The sequence below is a fragment of the Pelophylax lessonae genome (genome assembly GCF_965119305.1).
Source record: "Pelophylax lessonae genome assembly, chromosome: 5".
Classification (NCBI taxonomy): domain Eukaryota; kingdom Metazoa; phylum Chordata; class Amphibia; order Anura; family Ranidae; genus Pelophylax; species Pelophylax lessonae.
Window position 1 is genome coordinate 538,393,779 of NC_138772.1, and position 22,313 is coordinate 538,416,091.

Here is a 22,313-nt window from a genome sequence, read left to right on the forward strand (position 1 = left end):
AGAAAGCTTTTTATGGTTTACAAAACGGTCATCAGACTTCACTTATACCTGGGATATCAGCGTATGACCACTGAGCGTAAAATAGACAATTTCTCCTTGTTCCTTGCTGCTGTTCTGCAGCCAAGCTCACTGTAAAACGTCTCTGCTCAGCATCACTGCCCACATTCCCAATTCCCCCTTCTATCCGGCAAACAGATGGAGAAAATAAATAAGCTCTGTCTGATCTGATGAACTTTTCAGTTTCAGTTTTCTGTACAAATATCAGGAGATCAGGCGGGCAGAGTACAGATGGAAATGTCTCTGCCCTCTCCCGTAATCTCTGCTTAACATGCAGGATGAAAGCAGTAAAATGTCTTAAAAATGATTGATAAGGGAAAGAAAAAGCCTCCGTAGGTTCACCTTTTCACCCTTCTGTCCATCTTTTCCTGCTAGACCGGAATCTCCTGGACTTCCCTGAAAAACAAAGATAGATGTGTGAGTAGAGTACTGGAACCAAAACAAAATAAAGACTTTAGATACAGATTTTGGAGGCAAATCTCTGTCCACCATGCAATCCCTAGGGGCCCCCGGAATAGTCTAAAGAATTTGAGAATGATGAGAGCACCAAGAAAATAATGCAAGCCCAGTAAATCTTTATTACTCATAACAAAAGATCACAAGAAAAGCCAACTCATTATGGGGACTCACCAGACCACTTCATCAGGGCTTATGTGAAAGCTGAGATGGAATAATGATGTGATATCTAGAATTATGTATCAGCAAATCCATGTTAATCTACTCAGTATGCAGAATGGATCTGTTATTTAATTTCATATATCACACAATTATTCAAGCTCAGCTTGTAAAGAGGGACCCTGAAACATGGATTTTCCTGTGACCTTCTGCCATGTGCAATAAAGATTTACTGGGCTTATATTATATCCTTGGCGGTCTCATCTTTCTCTGTAAGACAAATAAGTATCATTGTGACTTAAATCAGCCTTCCTCAACCCTTTCAAGATGGGGGAACCCTTGAAATAACTTTCCAGGCTCAGGGAACCCCTGTTAATAATTACTACCTCAAAGGTTCACAGTACTTTAGTGCGATGGTCACTTAAAAGAATGTTTCTTGCATTTGTGATGATTGGGAAGATTCCCCCCCCCCTTATGGATAGTTCAAAAGATAATAGTTCATAGTGGTTACTCATCACAGAGGCAGACGTTGTTCACTGCTCAAGGAACCCCTATAGTCACCTCTGGAGGAACCCTAGGGTTCCATGGAACCCTGGTTGAGAAAGGCTAATTTACAATATAAAGGAACTTTCCCTGCACTGTTTTGGAAAGGATGGACAACATGCCTAGTTAGGGGTAGGGGGGGTCAAGTAAAAATGAAGGGGATGGTGGGTTGCTTGAATGGCATTTTTTCTGTAATTGACATTGGCTCAGGCCTGCCCATGTGTTGCTGCCCATGCCAAATTTGGCATCAATTAAATGTCTACCTACATCTTTTTTCCCTTTGCTTATCAGATCATGTCTGCAAATTAAACTATGCCTAGCCAAATACTCTAGAACACAGGTGTCAAACACAAGGCCCGCGGGCCGAATGTGGCCCCTCAGGCCATTTCATGTGGCCCTCACACCTCTCCTGCAGCTGCAGCACACCCCTTGTCTCTGCCCCCACCTTGTCTCTGTAGTCGGCAGCAGAGAGGACATAACTCCTTTGCCAGATCCTGCAGTCCTCTGTGCAGCTGCAGAAAGGCTCGTCTTTGCCCACCCCCCTTCTCAGCAGTCCGAAGCAGAGAGGAGGGCAGAACTCCTCCTACAGATCCTGCACCTCTCTGTGAAGCCGCAACACTACCTTGTCCTTGCCTTCCCTGCTTTCAGCATTCAGCAGACTCTGGAAGATGACTCCAGCCCTCCTCTGGTTCTCCTCCAGACCCTGCACTTCTTCCCAGATCCACCCGCATCTTCTTCCTGGCAGCAGCACAAGGTAAGGGGGTGCATTGTGATGTAAGGAAGGCTGGGTGACTCTTGACTTCTGATGGTGAGGGGGCTCTTGACATCTCGTGTAAGGGGGAATGGGGTGCTCTGGACATCTAATCCTACAGATCTAACCGGCCCTTTGAGAGCAACCATAATGCTGATGCGGCCGGCGATGAAATTGGGTTTGACACCCCTGCTCTAGAAGTTTTGCCTTTTGTGTTGAATTTATGCTGATAAATAGCAGTGTACTTCCTGGGCCTTATAATAGTTATATATGCTGCTATATATGCTGTGTAGGACTGCTGCCTCTGACTGTGTCTCTCGCATCAAATCAGATTTGGAGTGGGATTTGGTGATGTTACAACTGTGCTGCTCACTGTTCCCCTGGCTGGAGGGGAAGCTGTACCTGAGGACCTGCAGTGAATGGATCTCCTTGTTTCTGATGTATTAATTCTGTGGATCTGTGCTTCCTTCACCTATCCTGCTGTTTGTGAAATATTCCCCCAACAGTCATCAGATGACGAGTTATCAAGAGGGCACATTGCCATCTTAAGAGCAATAAAGGGCCCTGGGCAATGCAGTGCACTGGGGGCCCTGCCTACACAATCACCCATGAGAATAAAAATGCAAATTATCGATAAGGCGATATTTATTGGTACAGCAGTGCCAGGCTAATGACAGCTTCCAAGTTCGGTGGCTGGGTCAGGTGAACACACACACGGACGGGAGTCAGACTCAACTCTCCTGTATATGCCTGTTCCCATGGAGGCAGACAGGCATTTCTGCAGTTGTGGGATTCTCCTCCATGGCCCAAGTGGCCTGACAGCAGCGCAGGACCGACAGGTGATTGCCACCTGCTAAGTTCGGCGGCAGAATGCACACGGGAATCGGGATTAATGCTTGGCTGGGTTGGGTCGCTGGGCAGGTGGGGACCCCCAGGCAAGTGGGGCCCCCGGGAAACTGCCCAGCGTACCCATTCAGTAAGATGGCCCTAAGAAGGCATCTGTACCATGATGGCTGTCTCTACTGCAGGTGTGACTTACCATGCCTTGTTCTGCTACTAATCAGAACAAGGCATGGTAAGTCACACCTGAAATAAAGATCAGCCTATATAGGGAGCCCTTTTCTTGACTTTTTGGACCCAGCATTCACATTTGAGGTTATTTTTAACCTCTGCATATAGAAAGACTTCTTTACAGTAAGAACCGTGATATTGTGGAAAAGTCATCCACAGGAGCTGCTTTTAACCTAGTAGATGGTAGCTGCTCCCTTTTCTTTATGGCACACACTCAATTTCCCTACAATCTAATTTAAATATTCAATTCTATAACATTCTTTTCCAGCTATCCACCCCCACCCCTGATGCTTCCCCAGGGTGACCTCAATTCCCATTCCATGCACCTAACGTATGGATACATGACTTCAGGATACGAATTCTTATATATGTTGCATGAAAGATCCATTTAAAATATGTAAATATTTCATGTGTTTTCCAGAAATCATTTTATATTTCTGCACATATGCTTAGAGATTCGTATTACTTCTTATGTGTGCCAACTTGTTCCACTGAGGAGATCTCATAAAATAAACACTCAAGATTAAACATAGTGCAGCAATGAATAAAAAGGGTGTGGGCCTTGTTCTCAAGAACTAGCAATCTAAAGGAGGAAGTGAGATATTTGAAAAATAGGTAAATATTCTTATTACCAGCGTTGAGCCACGTCTCGCTATGTGGAGATACCTGCAGTGCAGTAATGACTAATTCTTATCATTATGGGGGACGGGAGCCAAACAAGAAACAACCTGCTGGCATGTGTTCTCCAATAAATTGCCAGCGGTCTCTCTCATCTTCTCCAAATTTGCAATATGACTTACAACAATGGTCAGAATATCCTCACTAATTTAGAAATTCTTCTCTTCAGCAGGAGAAACATACATGATACATAACGCCTAACCACAGTTTGCAAAAAAGTAAAACTCACGAATACGGACTAAAGCAGGCATGTCCAACCTGCGGCCCAGAACTGCAGGCAATGCGGCCCACTGCCGGGACAGTCAGGGCTAGTACATTAAACAATGGATAGCCTCTGAACTGTCCCGGGTTACCTTTTAAAATAAATACTTACCTTTAAAATTTCTTCTCCAGCGCTGCCATCTCAGGTGTGGGCAGCTGAAACCAGTGCGTCCTCTTCTGCGGCCTCTTCGGTGACGTCGGAGTCCCAGAATGCCCTGCACCGGCCCCCGTTCGTCACTTCCGGTGCAGGTGTGGCATCCCTGCACAGCTCCTGGGCATGCCCAGAAGCTGTTTAGCAGGGAATGGCGCGCCTGCACCAGAACGGATGAGCGGGGCCGGTGCAGGCGCATTGATTCCTGGGAGCGATGGCGTTCAGCTCCCAGGAGTCATCGCAAGCCGGGAAGAGACGGCGCGGCCCGCGGCCGCAGAGGGAGGAAGTGGAAGGAAAGTGAGTATAATTTCTTCAATATCAAGGTAAGTGAACAAAAAAAAAAAATCAGGAGCATCCATTTTTTTTTCAAGTGACCCTCAGCAAGCGGATGGCCCAAAATCGATTTTTTCGATTTTGAGGCCGGAACTCAGCTTTAATGATAAATTGTAATAAAAACTTTTAATTTTAAACATAAGAATTTCTGATATTCCATCTGTGTGGGGGTTTCGGCACTACTCAAAAATTCCACTTACTCTCCTTTTTGCTGTTCTCTATTCCTAATTGTTCCCTATAACATAGCAAATCTTCATTTTATTCAGGTCCATTTTGAACAGACTGCAGTACATTGCAATTAGCGTCATCTTTGTGATAGCTGTTGATGCAACTCCTAGGCTGCAGCCTCTTAAAGAAGACAGTTAATTCACTTTGTTGTCATATTTCTTACCTCTTCTTTCACAAATTACTATCCAAATTAATAATCTTCTTTGTCCCCCAAAAAACACTCAGAAATAGCAAATTGGAGGGGATGTAACCTAACAATCACCTATGTCCACCACACATTCCCCCCTATAATATTCTCTTCAGATCACTTTTTGAGTGAGTCCTTTCTGAAGCTTGCTTATGTTCATTATCATGAGATGTTAGCCCCGTGCAGTCTGATTAGGGCAAGGAAAATATCCAATAAACATATTATACCTTGTCCTGCCACCGTCTTTAAAATAACACAGACTTACCACATTTCCTGGTAACCCCCGCGCTCCAGGCTGCCCGGCGGGACCAACTGGGCCCTGTTAAAAGATAAAAGATTGATATTGGTAGGTGGACTTCAATAAAATACCAAATTAAAAAACATTCCTTGTGACAGTCATAGGCAGTGACAGGTACTCTTTATGGAGGGATATGGGGTCTAAAAGACCCCAAACCTCTCCACTGCACTTCAAAGTATTCAAAACGCCAAGATCTGCGTTTTCGAATACTTTGGATTTTTTCAAACTGGCGCCGCCAGTTTTTCTATATTAGTTTTTTCCTAATATTATTGATTTTTCTTTTTTCTTTTTTATTTTTATTTATTTTTTCTTTTTATTTTACACTTCTCTCTGTTATTTTCATATTTTATGCATATTAGCATTAGGGACACTCCGCACATATTTAGTAAATATGTGTGTTGGTTTTAAGGCTCCGTTCACATGTCAGCGTATGGATCTCGGCCAGAACCGCCGCGGTTCCGCCCGCGATCCGGAGATTATTGCAAATCGCGGAACGCCTGTGCGTTGTCCGTTGATTTGCAATAGACCCCCAAACGCTGAGCGATGTTGCCGCGATTTCCATCTGCCGAATCGCAGGACCACGCGCAAAAAAAATCACGGGACGCATTACGCTCCAAAGAAGCTCTTGTACTTTTTTGGGAGTAATGCGTCCCGCGATTTTTTTTTGCGCGATGTTACCGCGATTCGGCAGGCGGAAATCGCGGCAACATCGCTCAGCGTTTGGGGGTCTATTGCAAATCAACGGGCAATGCACAGGCGTCCCGCGATTTGCAATAATCTCCGGATCGCGGGCGGAACCGCTGCGGTTCTGCCCGAGATCCATACGCTGACATGTGAACGGAGCCTAAGTGTTTATCTTGTTTTTAAGAGATTAGTCATAACTCTATGCCATAAATTTTAATATTACATATATAATTTTAATCTTATTTTTACTTTAAAGGTAACCAGAGTCTGTAATCTACAGCATTATGATAATTTCTGTTTTTGTTCTGTATTGCCCCTTGACATTTGCTATAGTCACTTCCGGTGTATGTCCTTATAAGACCGCCATTGTAGAGAGTCTGTATACGTCTGATGAAGGAGCCAATTGCACATGCTCCGACACGTTACGTCACTTCCGGAGAGCTTGCGTTTCACCGCTGCCTCCACTTGAACCAGCTCTTTCGCGATCCTTCCTGCACCATCATCACCCGGCTGCGGGCCAGTCGGGATGTGGAAGATTGTGTACAGGAAGTGATCTTGTAATGGAACACGGACTTAAGAACACCTCCATGTGAGTTACTATTTTATCTTGTCATGTAATAAAATTGTTGCTACTTTCAGCGGCGCCTGTTTCTTTCCTCTGTTGCCAGCGGGATTTCCGTTTTTTTGCCTGCCAGAGCTGCCCTGAACTATAGCATCGCCTGCGAAGTCTTGTCCATAACAGCCTCTGACCACCTGGCTGTTTATACTGGGGTCCTTTTCTTCTGGCACAAGCGCCCAACACCCCTCTGTGCCGAGTAAACCGGAAGTGATGTCGTGACGTCGCTTCTGGGTTACTACATCGGAGACCCGATCAAAGCTGATTCCAGCTTTTTTCGGGTCTCCGGCCAGCTAGCGGACATGCTGGCTGGTGGTTCGGGTCTCCCGGTAGGACGGGCGACCTGCGCGGAGTGGCGAAAGGTAGTGGGAGGGGGGGGACTTCCCCTCCCGCTGCTTGTTATAATGGTTGAGGGGCTAATTATCCGCATCGGTTGTTATCATAAGAAAGCCAACTGTACAACCACTTCAGCAAATAACGTACAGGTAAGTGATTTAGCGTGAAGTGGTTAAGCACCTGTGACTGACTACCAAAAAGCACAAATAAATTGTTATTTTCATAGGACGTTGTATAATATATATATATTATATACTTACAGTATCTCCCTTTGGTCCACGCTCTCCTTTACCCCCATCCAGTCCTTTTGGGCCCTGCATAAATATATTGAAATATGTAAGAATAAAGGAAATAGATGATTGCATTTATACATAAACAGCTTTTAACGTGTTAGTCCAGCTACACATCCTTACCAGAATTCCCAAAGCTGGCCAAAGATGGCCATTGGAATGGAAAATGTTGGAAATTCAGTTATTGGTGAATGCTACCATAAGGCTCTATTCACACTTGTGCGACTTGTTGTTCCCGATGTTTTCTAATGATACCCATTCATATCTGTGCAACTGAACCACTTCTGGACCGGAAGATTCTCCCCCTTAATGACCAGGCCATTTTTTTTGCAATTCGGCACTGCGTTACTTTAACTGACAATTGCGCTGTTGTGCGTCGCTGTACCCAAATAAAATTTATGTCCTTTTTTTCCCCATAAATAGAGCTTTCTTTTGGTGGTATTTGATCCCCTCTTCCATTTTTATTTTTTGTGCTTTAAACAAAAAAAGCATGACAATTTAAAAAACAATGTTTTTCACGTTTTGCTATAAAACATTCCCAATAAAAAGAATGTAAAAATCAAATTTTTTACATAATTTTAGGCCAATTAGTATTCTGCCACATATTTTTGGTTAAAAAAAATCCCAATAAGAGTATATTGATTGGTTTGCGCAAATGTTATCGGGTCTACAAACTAGGGGAAAGATTTGTAATTTTTATTTTTTTTTTTTTAACTAGTAATGGCGACAAATAGCAATTTTTAGCGGGACTGCAACATTGTGGCGGACAGATCGGACACTTTTGGGGGGACCAGTGACATTACTACATTAATCAGTGCTAAAAATATGCACTGTTACTGTACTAATGACACTGGCAGGGAAGGGGATAACACCAGGGGCGATAAAAGGGTTAAATGTGTCCCTAGGGGGTGTTTTCTAACTGTGTGGGGGATGGACTTATGTAAGGAACACAGGGATCTGTGTTGCTAAATAGGAGGATCCCTGTGTTCATTGCTGACAGAACAGCAGTCTGCTGTGTTTACACGGGGAGCGATCGCAGGTTCTCAGCGGCAATTGCGGCCGCTGGCCCCGCAGATCAGCTTCCCCTCTGGCGGATGGGCCCCTACAATCGCGGCTGGTCGGCAAGTGGTTAAGGTTGTAGCAACTTCAAAGTAGTTCCTGCACTACTTTGGTTCAACTTTCATACAACTTGAGGGCCATAGACTTCAATATTAACCCTTAGAAGTTAAAAGAAAGTCATACCTGAATGTTATACAATGCAACTTGTGTGCAACAGTTGTCCATTTTCACTGGTCAAAGCCAAAGTCATATTCCAAGTTGCACACATTCAAAGTTGCACCAAAGTTGCACTCCAAAGTCAGCACAACTTTGAAGTCGTACAAGTGTGAATGGAGCCTGAGAGACTCACACACCTAGAACTCATTTCACTTGTGTAGTATAAGGCTACGTTCACATGTGGGCGCAGTGGATCACAGGCAGAATCACCGCGATTCTGCCCGCGATCTGGAAATCATTGCAAATCGTGGGATGCGTGTGCAATGCCCGTGATTTGCAATGGCACTTGTACCTTTTTTGTGCGTCATGCGTCCCGCGATTTTGTTTGCGTGATGTTACCGCGATTCGGCAGGCGGAAATCGACGCAACATCGCACAGCGTTTGGGGTGCCATTGCAAATCAGGGGCATCGCACAGGTGTCCCGCGATTTGCAATGATTTCCGGATAGTGGGCAGACAGAATCGCGGTGATTCTGCCCGTGATCCGCTGTGCCTAAATGTGAACATAGCCTTAGGCATCTCTGTACCAAATTCAAACTGCAGTACAAACAGAAATAGAACTCTCTGTGATGGTAGCTTACACTTTCCTGCCTCGGCTTATGATTGAAAGATCTGAAATCTAACAAATGAAAGGGATATTTAAGGGACAATGTGCGATGAAGTTGAAGTAAGCAATTTCTGTACAAGACAGGAGCTTGTACAGGAGTAAAGAGAATATGACTCTCTTTTTTCGATAATGGTGGTACTTGTCATTGACCCAGTGCTGGAGGAAAGGAAGGGGGTCTAAAGGAGAGGAGAGAGAGGAGGAGAGAAAGGAGAGAGGACAGGAGAAAGATAAAACAGAGGAGCGAGAAGAGAACAGAGAGAGGAGAACAGAGAGGAGAGGAGAGAGAGAAAGAGAGGAGGAGAAGAGAGGAGACTAGTGAAGGGGAGAGAGGAGACAGGAAAAGATAGGAGAGGGGTGCTAAAGGAGAGGAGAGAATGGGGGGGGGGAGGATGAGAGGAGAGGAAAAGGGAGGAGAGGAGAGAATGGGAGGAGTGGGAGAAGAGGAGAGAAGAGAGAAGGAGAGGGGTGTTGAAGGAGAAGAGAGGAAAGAAGGGGAGGGGTGCTAGAGTAGAGGGGAGAACGGGAGGGTTGAGAGAGGAGAGGAGAGAAGAGAGAAAGGGAGGGGTGCTGAAGGAGAAGAGGGGAAGGATGGAGAGGGGTATTGAAGCAGAAGAGAGGAGAGAAAGGGTGATAGAGGAGAGGAGAGAAGAGAAGAGAGGAGAGGGGTTTTGAAGGAAAAAAGAGGAAAGAAGGGGAGGGGTGCTAGAGGAGAGGAGAGAATGAGAGGGGTGCGAGAGGAGAGGAGGGGAGAGTAGAGAGAGTGGAGTGGGAGGAGAGGAGAGAAGGGGAGGGGCGCGAGAGGAGAGGAGGGGAGAGGAGAGAGAGTGGAGTGGGAGGAGAGGAGAGAAGGGGAGGGGTGTTGAAGGAGAAGAGAGGAAAAAGGGGGAGGGGTGCTAGAGTAGAGGGGAGAATGGAAGGGGTGCAGGGAGGAGAGGAAAGAAGAGAGAAGGGGAGAGGTGTTGAAGGAGAAGAGAGGAGAGAAGGGGAAGGGTGTTGAAGGAGAAGAGAGGAGAGAGGGAGAGGGGAATTGAAGCAGAAGAGAGGAGAGAAGGGGAGGGGTGCTAGAGGAGAGGAGAGAATGGGAGGGGTGCGAGAGGAGAGGAGGGGAGAGGAGAGAGAGTGGAGTGGGAGGAGAGGAGAGAAGGGGAGGGGCGCTAGAGGAGAGGAGGGGAGAGGAGAGAGAGTGGAGTAGGAGGAGAGGAGAGAAGGGGAGAGGTGTTGAAGGAGAAGAGAGGAAAAAAGGGGAGGGGTGCTAGAGTAGAGGGGAGAATGGAAGGGGTGCAGGGAGGAGAGGAGAGAAGAGAGAAGGGGAGGGGTGTTGAAGGAGAAGAGAGGAGAGAAGGGGAGGGGTGCTAGAGGAGAGGAGAGAATGGGAGGGGTGCGAGAGGAGAGAAGAGGAGAGAGAAGGGGAGGGGTGTTAAAGGAGAAGAGAGGAGAGAGGGGGAGGGGTGATAGAGGAGAGGAGAGAATGGGAATGGTGCAAGAGGAGAGAAGAGGAGAGAGAAGGGGAGGGGTGTTAAAGGAGAAGAGAAGAGAGAATAAGAGGGGTGCGAGAGGAGAGGAGAAGAGAGGAGGGAGAAGGGGAGGGGTGTTGAAGGAGAAGAGAAGAGAGAATGGGAGGGGTGCGAGAGGAGAGGAGAAGAGAGGAGGGAGAAGGGGATGGGTGTTGAAGGAGAAGAGAGGAGAGAAGGGGAGGGGTGTTGAAGTAGAAGATAGGAGAGAAGGGGAAGGGTGTTGAAGGAGAAGATAGGAGAGAAGGGGAGGGGTGCTAGAAGAGAGGAGAGAATGGGATGGGTTTGAGAGAAGAGGAGAGGAGAAGAGAGGAGAGAGAAAGGGAGGGGTGTTGAAGGAGTAGAGAGGAGAGGAGAGAAGGGGAGGGGTGTTGAAGATAGGAGAGAAGGGGAGGGGTGTTGAAGAGAGGAGAGAATGGGAGGGGTGTGAGAGGAGAGGAGAAGAGAGGAGAGAGAAGGGGAGGGGTGTTGAAGGAGTAGAGAGGAGAGGAGAGAAGGGGAGGGGTGTTGAAGATAGGAGGAGAAGGAAGGGAGAGGATCGGTAAAGAATAGAAGAGGAGAGAGAATGAAAGAAAAGGAGTGTAAGGTAAAGAAAAATGGAAAGGGAAGGATGTGTAAAACAGTTTATAAAACCCACTTTAAAACAAAACATGGGCTTTTCCCATGCCTGGCAGAGTTACAGGCTCACTGAACTGACTCTTCAATCACAGGTTGCAGGTGGAGGTTACTTAGCTGTTTCGGGTCATAAAGCTGGCTGTACATTCTAATAGGGCTGTGCAAATTTCAGGACCAGTTGGGCAGAAAATCAAATCCTTTGGCAGAAAAAACAGCTCCAATATATTTTATGTTAACTGTATATCTGGCTTTTTGCCTGGAGTTCAGATTTAAAGAAATCTTCATTACTCAGCATCTTTAAAAAGGGCCCCTGGAGGAAAACGAGGCGGGTAATAAAGCTGCGGAGCATTTTTCAGTCCTCTGCAGTCTTCTTAGTATAGCAATAAAAGTAATTTGTTACTGGTGTGAATGCGATGGGGCATTGCTCAGTCCAGCGTCCTCAGCACACCATCCACGTTCACAAAGGTTTTACTGCTTCCCGAGAATGATGAAACGCACCGAGCGGAGTCCTTGATGAATATTAAAGCTGAACTGCAGGATCCAACCAACCCTACACCTCTAACCATCTCTTCCCACTCACATCCAAAATGCTACAACTGTTTTGTTTTACTTTTTCTGTAATCTTGGTTTTTCTCCCTTGTGACGTCATCATTTACTCGATAAATTTGTACTGGATGCCTAGGAAGGATCTATGGAGGCGCAGCGATCACATCTGATGTCATTACTTGGGGGTAATTTAGAACTACAATTCCAGTGAATCAATGGGAAATGCAATGGCGTGCTGGGCGTGTATGTGGGCGGTGCCCGAGGGTGTTCTATGAACATTAACGCTTGCGTCAGGGGGGCCTACACACAAAATGCCATTTGTGTTACACATTACATTTTGCTGCAAAAGCCAGAATGAAATGAAGAATTCTAGGGCCATCATTTATGGTTATAGCGACATGAAAGGGTTATCACACAACAGTCCCTCGCCGGCGCCAACATCTTCTGTGTGCCTTTTGTTCGCCATGCTCTCTGGCTGGCGCAGGATGAAGCTTCTCCTGCGCAGGAGTTAGTCCTCCCAGCACCCAGGGATCTAACAGGCCGCTGCAAGCTGAGCTGCACATGCACAGCTCAGTGTACAGTCTGAGGATCGCTGGGATCAGGCAGGTAGGTGCATGTCTCTTCTGCAATAAAAAAGCATGCTCACAGCATGTAACACTGGAACTTTAGTTACACTTTAGCCACTTCTGGACCGGAAGATTTTCCCACTTCATGACCAGGCCATTTTTTTTGCGATTCGGCACTGCATTATTTTAACTGACAATTGTGTACAACACTGCACCCAAATAAAATTGATATCCTTTTTTTCCCCACAAATAGAGCTTTCTTTTGGTGGTTTTTGATCACCTGTGCGATTTTTATTTTTTGCGCTATAACCACTTCTGGACCGGAAGGATTTGCGCCATTTATGACCAGGCCATATTTTGTGATTTGGCACTGCGTTGCTTTAACGGACAATCGCGCAGTCATGCAAGCTGTACCTAAATAAAATTGATGTCCTTTTCTTCTCACAAATAGATCTTTCTTTTGGTCGTATTTTATCACCTGTGCAATTTTTATTTGTTGCGCTATAAACAAAAAAAAGAGCGACAATTCTGAAAAAAAAAACAATACTTCTCACATTCTGCTATATAACATTTCCAATAAAAAAAATGTAAAAATCAATTTTTTTCATCATTTTTGGCCAATTTGTATTCTGTTACATATTTTCGGTAAAAAAAAATCCCAATAAATGTGTTTTGATCAGTTTGCGCAAAAGTTATTGCGTCTACAATGTAGGGTCTTTTGGTGGTATTTGATCACCTGTGCGATTTTTATTTTTTGTGCTATAAACAAAAAAAGAGCAACAATTCTGAAAAAAAAAAAAAAACAATATTTTTCACATTCTGTTATATAACATTCCCAATAAATAAAAAAAAATCAAAAATCAAATGTTTTCACCATTTTAGGCCAATTGGAATCCTGCAACATATTTTTGGTAAAAAAAAAAACCTAATAATTTTGATCGGTTTGCGCAAAATTTATCGCATCGACAATGTAGGGTAAAGATTTTTTTTTTTTTTTTATTTTATTTTTTTTTACTAGTAATGCTGGCGATCAGCGATTTTTAGCGGGACTGCGATATTTCAGCAGACAGATTGAACCCCTAACTGTCCTTTTTTCCCCCATAAATAGAGCTTTCTTTTGGTGGTGTTTGATCACCTGTGCGATTTTTATAAATAAAAAAAAAGTGACAATTCTGAAAAAAAAAAAAAAACAATATTTACTTTCTGCTATAAAACATATCCAATAAATTTTTTTTAAAAAAAATTACATTTTTTTATTAATTAAGGCCAATATGTATTCTGCTACATATTTTTTGGTAGAGAAAAATCCCAATAAGCGTATTTTGATTGGTTTGCACCTACAAACTAGGGGAAAGATTTATGTCAATTTAATTTTTTTAATATTTTTTTTTCTAGTAATGGCGGCGATCAGTGATTTTTAGCTGGACTGCGACATTGCAGCGGACAGATCGGACCCCTAACTGATACTTTTGAGGGGACCAGTGACATTACTACAGTAATCGGTGTTAAAAATATGCATTGCCACTGTACTAATGACACTGGCAGGGAAGGGGTTAACACCAGGGGTGATCAAAGGGTTATGTGTGCTCCTAGGGGGTGCTTTCTAACGGTGAGGGGATGAACTCAATAGATGAACACAGAGACCTGTGTTCCTAAATAGTAGGAACACAAGATCCCTGTGTTCATCTGTGACAGAACGGCGGTCTGCCTTGTTTACATCTGTCTCTATGGGGAGTGATCGCGGGTGGCCAGCAGACATTGCATCCACCGGATGTGCATGCCCCCACTGTCTATTACATGACGCCTCATACAGGTACGTCGTTTTGCGCAATAGAGCCGGCCTGCCACAGCAAAACTATGGCGGCTGGTCGGCAAGTGGTTAAACCACCAATGCCATTCAAGAACACTTGAACTCTTCATGGAATGTTCACCGTAAGCCTCTGTCAGAGCTAAAATTTCACTCGCGCTTTTGCCAATTTTAATGCAAAATTTTGTTTTTAATTCCACCTCCATTAGGACGAAACACGTCGGAAAAACTATTTGTCATTTGATTGCTGTGTGATTCCGGGTCGCCAGCATCGCTCTATGGGAGTTATATGCATTTTTCTGCTGTTTTTATTTGATGTGCCTTAATTAAGATACTTTACGATGACTTTATTTCTGGGCTTGGGGCTGAGCTACTTTATTCCTAGTTGAGATATAGTTGTGGCAATTCAGCTGAGGTTTTTCGTTTCTATTCCTGTGGCATCCAGAGAAATCCCCGGCTTGTTATGTTTGAGGCCTTTGTGCTACTGTAACGGTACCAAAGTCATCTGGTGAGTGTCCAATCTTCCTGGTGGTGGCGGTGTTTCACGATTTATTGTCGCCCCTACCATTGACGGATCTGACGCCTATGATTTTTGTTTTGGACACTCACATATATGAACTTTCTCAATTAACTTTTTTTATATAGTTATTTATTAGTGCGCTACACTGTTTGATTTATATACGCTAATATCATTTGTCTCTGCTTTCAGATAATGTATGTTTGGAGAGGGGTTTACCTAATCTTCAGTCCTAAAAGGTGCAAAAAAAAAAGTGGCTTTGGTAGCGAAGGGTTTAAGCCCTCATTCACATTGAAGTGACTTTTAATGCGATTTCACAGGTCAAATTCGATGACAGGTTGCATTCTATTGCTGGCAATCGCACTGTTCAAATCGGTGCAATGCCGACATTGCGGTGCCGCATCCTAGATCGCAAGGATGACTTGCCACAAATTTGTGGCAGTGTTGAAGTGTACAGTGGGTACGGAAAGTATTCAGACCCCCTTAAATTTTTCACTCTTTGTTATATTGCAGCAATTTGCTAAAATCATTTAAGTTCATTCTTCTTCCTCATGAATGTACACATAGCACCCCATACTGACAGAAAAACACAGAATTGTTGACATTGTTGCAGATTTATTAAAAAAGAAAAACTGAAATATCACATGGTCCTAAGTATTCAGACCCTTTGCTGTGACACTCATATATTTAACTCAGGTGCTTTCCATTTCTTCTGATCATCCTTGAGATGGTTCTACACCTTCATTTGAGTCCAGCTGTGTTTGATTATACTGATTGGACTTGATTAGGAAAGCCACACACCTGTCTATATAAGACCTTCCAGATCACAATGCATGTCAGAGCAAATGAGAATCATGAGGTCAAAGGAACTGCCTGAAGAGCTCAGAGACAGAATTGTGGCAAGGCACAGATCTGGCCAAGGTTACAAAAAGATTTCTGCTGCACTTAAGGTTCCTAAGAGCACAGTGGCCTCCATAATCCTCAAATGGAAGACGTTTGGGACGACCAGAACCCTTCCTAGAGCTGGCCGTCCGGCCAAACTGAGCTATCGGGGGAGAAGAGCCTTGGTGAGAGAGGTAAAGAAGAACCCAAAGATCACTGTGGCTGAGCTCCAGAGATGCAGTCAGGAGATGGGAGAAAGTTGTAGAAAGTCAACCATCACTGCAGCCCTCCACCAGTCGGGGCTTTATGGCAGAGTGGCCCGACGGAAGCCTCTCCTCAGTGTAAGACACATGAAAGCCCGCATGGAGTTTGCTAAAAAACACCTGAAGGACTCCAAGATGGTGAGAAATAAGATTCTCTGGTCTGATGAGACCAAAATAGAACTTTTTGGCCTTAATTCTAAGCGGTATGTGTGGAGAAAACCAGGTACTGCTCATCACCTGTCCAATACAGTCCCAACAGTGAAGCATGGTGGTGGCAGCATCATGCTGTGGGGGTGTTTTTCAGCTGCAGGGACAGGACGACTGGTTGCAATCGAGGGAAAGATGAATGCGGCCAAGTACAGGGATATCCTGGACAAAAACCTTCTCCAGAGTGCTCTGGACCTCAGACTGGGCCGAAGGTTTACCTTCCAACAAGACAATGACCCTAAGCACACAGCTAAAATAACGAAGGAGTGGCTTCACAACATTTCCGTGACTGTTCTTGAATGGCCCAGCCAGAGCCCTGACTTAAACCCAATTGAGCATCTCTGGAGAGACCTAAAAATGGCTGTCCACCAACGTTTACCATCCAACCTGACAGAACTGGAGAGGATCTGCAAGGAGGAATGGCAGAGGATCCCCAAATCCAGGTGTGAAAGACTTGTTGCATCTTTCCCAAAAAGACTCCTGGCTGTATTAGATCAAAAGGGGGCTTCTACTAAATACTGAGCAAAGGGTCTGAATACTTAGGACCATGTGATATTTCAGTTTTTCTTTTTTAATAAATCTGCAACAATGTCAACAATTCTGTGTTTTTCTGTCAGTATGGGGTGCTGTGTGTACATTCATGAGGAAGAAGAATGAACTTAAATGATTTTAGCAAATGGCTGCAATATAACAAAGAGTGAAAAATTTAAGGGGGTCTGAATACTTTCCGTACCCACTGTAAGTCTTGTTAACTTGCTGCACATTTTCACTGGCAGGTTGTAAACTTGCAGAACACTTGAAGCACGAGTTCTAGTTGACACTTTTCCAATTTGTAGCAAATTTGCGTGGCAAGTCTCTAGCAAGAGCAAAGTGATTTCAGGTACGACTTGGGTAGACATCTGTGCATGAAGCTCCACAGATGTCTTCCAATTCGCACCCGAACTTGCACTGACATGCGGCTTTGAAATCGTGTGATTTCAGATGAAGTCACATAATTTCAAAATCACAGCTAATGTGAACTAAAAAAAAAAAATTGTTTAATTTAGATTTGTGTAGCACTGCCCCCTAGAGGACTGCTGAATTCTTCACTTTGGGATCCCCCTGGGTTACCTTTAGCAACTGCAGCATACACAATTTAATTCTTCACTCTTTGGCTCAGTGAATAAACAGTCTAGGGGATGTAGTTGGTTTTGTGGTTTTATTTAAATTAGGGATGGGGGAAGGGAAGAGTGGGATACCCCAACTTGAGCTATTCACAATGGGTGAGGACTCCTGTCTGAAGATGCAGGATTCACCTTGCCACTAGATGAATTAGGATTAAGTCTCAGTATAGATTACTAGATCAGGAAGATTATCTTCGGGATACTCGCCTAGTATCCCCTTTCACGCCACAGACTGACACCCGTCCTCTGACTATCCTACACCGGGGTGGCCCTCCTCAGGTCAGGCCCCTAGACATGATACCCTGTACTCATGATACTGTTTTTCGAGGGTCTCCAGTGTCTCTACAACTCCAGTCAGTTCTCCTGGACCTCTGGGTTCAGTTCCTTGCCTCTGGTCTCCAGACCGACCACCTGTGACCACGTGCCACCAATACAGAGGAGGAGGCCGCTGCCACCCTCCCTCCCTCAAAATACACTTATTGCTAATTTTTTTTACCAAACATATGTAGCAGAATACAAACTGGCCTGAAAGGATGAAAAATTTTGATTCTGACATTTTTTGGGGGAATGTTATATAGCAGAAAGTGAAAAATATTGTTTTTTTTTTTTTTTTTCAGAATTGTCACTATTTTTTTGTTTATAGCGCAAAAAATAAAAATTCCAGAGGTGATCAAATACCCCCAAAAGAAAGCTCTATCTGTGGGGAAAAAAGGACGTCAATTTTATTTGGGTACAGCGTCATACGACTGCGCAATTGTCCGTTAAAATAACGCAGTGCCGAATCGCACAAAATGTCCTGGTCATTAAGTGGGTAAAATCTTCCGCTCCAGACCTGGTGAATGTTACATTTCACATGACTGCAGCTCCTGCCTATGATTCAGGCATCAGTGAGTGCAGTTCCAAAGTGTCCCCACTAGGGTGCCTTAAGCCCCACACACATGGGTGGGCCTCTGCAGAGAGACCACTGCTTCTCTGTAGCATGCTGGCAGAGTCCAGGCTTTTCTACTCAGGCTGTGGCTGCTTTCTAAAGACTTTGACCAGCTTTTCTTTTGATGCTCCCCTAGGCTGACGTAGATTTACACTTTTCAGGGGGAGCCTTGATGTCACGGTATAGCTGCACACAGAGTGCTTGGAAATTTGTGTACTTTTTACTTGTTCCACTCAAGTCCACCAATCCTTCCATTGTAAACTGGAGCAACTGGAACATGCTTACTGTACAAATCAGCATAGAGGAGATTGGGACAAGGTCATCCAGAGCCCAGGGTGAACATGCCAAATTGCACCCCCCCCCCCTAAATGTATGATTATATGCCAGCAGCAAAAATCCCCCCCCCCCAAAAAAAAAAATGAGCACTAAGCGGCATGCTGGCCTCCTAAGCATTAATTCCCCCTTCCTCCCAGTACAAATCTGCCCCCTGCTGAAATCCCCCCACTTGGCACAACCTTTTTTCCCCCTAGTTCAAATCCTCTCTCTCTCCCCATATGCTCCTAGCACAAATCCCCCCCCCCCAAAAAAAAAAAAAAAAAACTTTCCCCTCCTATCCTCTATCCCTCAAATTTCCCCTCTGAGCATAAATCCTCCCTGCTGCTCCACATCCTCCCTCCTAGCAACCCCCCCCCCCCCAATTTTCTCCTCCTAGCTCAAATACCCCCCCCCCAATCATCTCTACTAGTACAAATCCTCCACCCTCCAAAATAATTCCCCTCTTAGCACAAATCCCCCCACCCCCCCACACCCCACCTTATTACCTTTTCTAGCACAAATCCCCCCTCCTAGCACAACACCTCTTTCCCCAGCACCCCTTTTCAGCACAAATCACCACTCTCACTCCGCAAATTTCCCCTCCTAGAACAATTCTTACCCCCTGCTGTCCTCCCAAATTCTCCCTCCCAGCACAAACTCCTTTCCCCCAATCTCCTCATGGTGCCCCCCACCTCACATGATACCGCAGCACCCCTCCTGCCCACCCCTTGTCCCAGCCCTGAGATTGAGCTTGCATTGATTACAATAAATAAGCAGTGGTGGCTTCCATATCTCCGTTCTGAGAGGTTCCCTTTACATATACTCAAATAATGAAGCACGCACCGCCGACAGGACAAAGAATGGGATATGGAAAAGCAAAGCTGGCCTATGACTGAAATATGCGTACCCAGGGGACCATGTGACTGGCGGATGACGGGGATTTTTCATCACGATAATAAAAAGGGCAGGTAGATTGGATGTATGGATCTGACAGGTTTTATTACCACTGACTTATTTATCTGTCTCCCCGGAGGGCCCTCTTTCAGGAGCAGATTCTAATACAAGCGTTGCAATGAGAAGCTACTGTCATGCAAAGTGATGGAGCCGACGTGATCGCTCTGTGTGCAGAAAGTGCTGAGCTGGTGCATTTCATTCACAACGTCGTTATGCTGCCCAGATACGGAATAATAGTGGCAAGGTCACATTTTCCTAAGTAATACCATTGCTACAAAGACGGTTAGAAAAGCATCTACTTCAACCGACGTAATGTGGGTGAGACTGTGACCCATAGAATGAATATTGTGCATCAGCTGGCACCACCTTCTGGCCATAATGGTGAATGCAGGCGAATGCCATTGCCACTTGTACAGTGGGGAAAATAATTATTTGATCCCCTGCAGATTTTGTACATTTGCCTACTTACAAAGAAATGAAGGGTCTATAATTTTTATCATTGGAGTATTTAAAATTAAAAGAGACAGAATATCAACCAAAAATCCAGAAAAAAACAGGATACAAATGTTATAAATTGAGTTGCAGTTCAGTGAGTAAAATACGTATTTGATCCCCACTTGGTGGAGAAATCCTTGTTGGCAGCACAGAGGTAAGACGTTTCTTATAGTTGGTGACCAGGTTTGTACACATCTCAGGAGGGATTTTGGTCCACTCTTTTTTCACATCTTCTCTAAATCCTTAAGGTTTCTTGGCTGTCGCTTGGCAACTCAAAATTTCAGCTCCCTTTAAACATTTTCTATAGGATTAAGGTCTGGAGACTGGCAAGGCTACGTCATTTGCTTCTTCTTGAGCCACTCTTTTGTTGCCTTGGTGGTATGGAATGGGTCATTGTCATGCTGAAAGGCCCATCTATGACCCATCTTTAGTGTTCTGGTTGAGGGAAGAAGGTTCTCATCCAAGATTTTGCCATACATGGGCCCAGTGCTGTATTTTGGCCTAGGCCGACAAGGCCCAGGCCTAGGGCAGCACTATGCAGGGGGGGGAGCGGCAAAATAGCCATCCCCGCCTCCACCTGAGACTCTATTGGCTACTGGTTGCTAGAGCCACCAGGCGTCTAGCAACCAGTGATGTCAAGGCTGTGACGCCCTGCCCCCATCGCCCCCCATTGCCTCCCCCCCTTCCCTCTCCCTCTCTCTCTCCCCCCTCACCCTCCCTTACCCACCCCCTTATCCCGCCCACCCCCTTCTCGAGATCTCAGGGGTTCTTGTTTGGACGTGTAGTCCTTCAATTGTGGAGGGGAGGCGCATCCGTTAAACAGGAAAGGGTTTGGAAAATTTACATAGAAGTGGGAGAGGGGGCGCCCAGTCTTAGTCTCGCCTAGGGCAGCACAAAACCAAAATACACCACTGCATGGGCCCATCTATTGGTCTCTCAATGCAGCAAAGTCGGTCTGTACCTATAGCAGAGAAACAGTCCCAAAGCATAATGTTTCCACCTCCGTGCTAGACTGTAGGCAGTGGAGGAACTACCAGGGGCACAGCAGTCGCACCTGCGACTGGGCCCTGGAGTTCTGCCACTGAAGGGGGGCCCGCCCGCCGCTGTTCTCCCACCCGTGAGGGGCTCACCCCTTCTGGCTGTGCTGCTGTTTAGGGGTCCATTCCGTCGTGCGGGGGGGGGGGCGTACGGCTGGCCGCTGAGGGGAGGCCGAGCTAAGCAGCACCATATCTTTAGATATGTCCATAGGAACAGGACGTCAAGAAAGCAGCACGCCAGGACAGTCTACTGAAACAGGAGCGTGAGGTTGGCGGCGGAGTGTGCAGTAATTTCTGATATACTGGCAATTGTAAGGTGGATCCTTCAGGAGGGCTCAGATTCACTCTGGATTCTGACTATTGTGTCACAACCCTGCTTGCACTGACCCCCTATAATCAAGGGGTCGGTGCCCTCTGGTAAGCATTCCCACACACTGGGTGTCCATGTGGTGAAGGGAGTGAAGATTTGTTTTTCATGAGGAAGAATCATCCTTCGGAGACTGCACCATTTAATGTTTGCTGGTGTTTGGGACTTTTTCCATGATTCACTCATTTACTTATTGTTGATGCACTTTGTATGGGATTATTCCTAATCCCTTTATTTATCTGTTGATGCACTTTATATTTTGATTATGCACTTTATATTTAAGAATATATTAATTCCCATATATTCAATCAATTTACTAAACACTTAGTGCACTTTAGGTGAGCGCAGCTTTATACACTTTAGGTGTATTTTATACCATATCGTTAGAGCCTGGACCACCTCGCCTATCCTCTCCAAAGAGAGAATGAAGCCGATCTATGTGCAGAGGTGGGCACTGACAGAGTCAGCTGACCAGCTGACACCAATAGAGTGAAAGGGGGAGGAGCTCTGCTCTGCAAGGAGACCCGGTGACACATCCCTGGAGGCACATGAACACTGAAGGGGAATCGACTAGACCAAGTTAGTGAAAAACTTCCATCGTCCAGCACCTCTGCCTCTTACTGATCACCCCCCCCCCCCACAACAGATCTAATACGCATCACCTCTATAACAGAGGTGATGGGGGATAGAGATGAGATCTGTGTTGGTGGTGGGGGGTGGATGGCACCACCACTGCCACCAATCCCAACCCTCCTGCACTACCACTGGTGCCACCCCCTCACCACCACCGCTGCCACTAATCCCCCCCCCACTGCCACTGCTGCCACCCCCCTCACCACTGTCATTAATCCCACCACCTTCACCACCACCGCTGCCACTAATCACCCCCTCATCACCACCACCGCTTCTACTAATCCCACCCCCTTCACCACCACCACTGCAGCCACTAATCCCACCTCTCTCACTGCCACTTCTGCCACTCCCCTCCACTCACCACTGCTGCCACTAATTTCACCTCCCCCCTCACTGCCACTGCTGCCACCCCACTCACCACCACCGCTGCCACTAATTTCATGCCCCTCACCACCACCGCTGCCACTAATCCCACCCCCCCTCACTGCCACTGGTGCCACCCCTCACCACCACCGCTACCACTAATC

The 22,313-nt window shown here is 45.6% G+C and overlaps 1 protein-coding gene across 1 annotated transcript in view; it reads right to left on the bottom strand.

The window, feature by feature from the left end:
* The window catches only part of COL22A1 (collagen type XXII alpha 1 chain), a 624,908-nt gene that overhangs the window by 139,237 nt on the left and 463,358 nt on the right, over nt 1-22,313 (bottom strand). The window contains exons 36-38 of the mRNA XM_082257569.1: nt 7,070-7,123; nt 5,141-5,194; nt 400-453 (exon numbers count right to left, since the gene is read on the bottom strand). Coding sequence (XP_082113695.1) covers nt 400-453; nt 5,141-5,194; nt 7,070-7,123 — 162 coding nt within the window. The remainder of the gene's footprint in view (nt 1-399; nt 454-5,140; nt 5,195-7,069; nt 7,124-22,313) is intronic.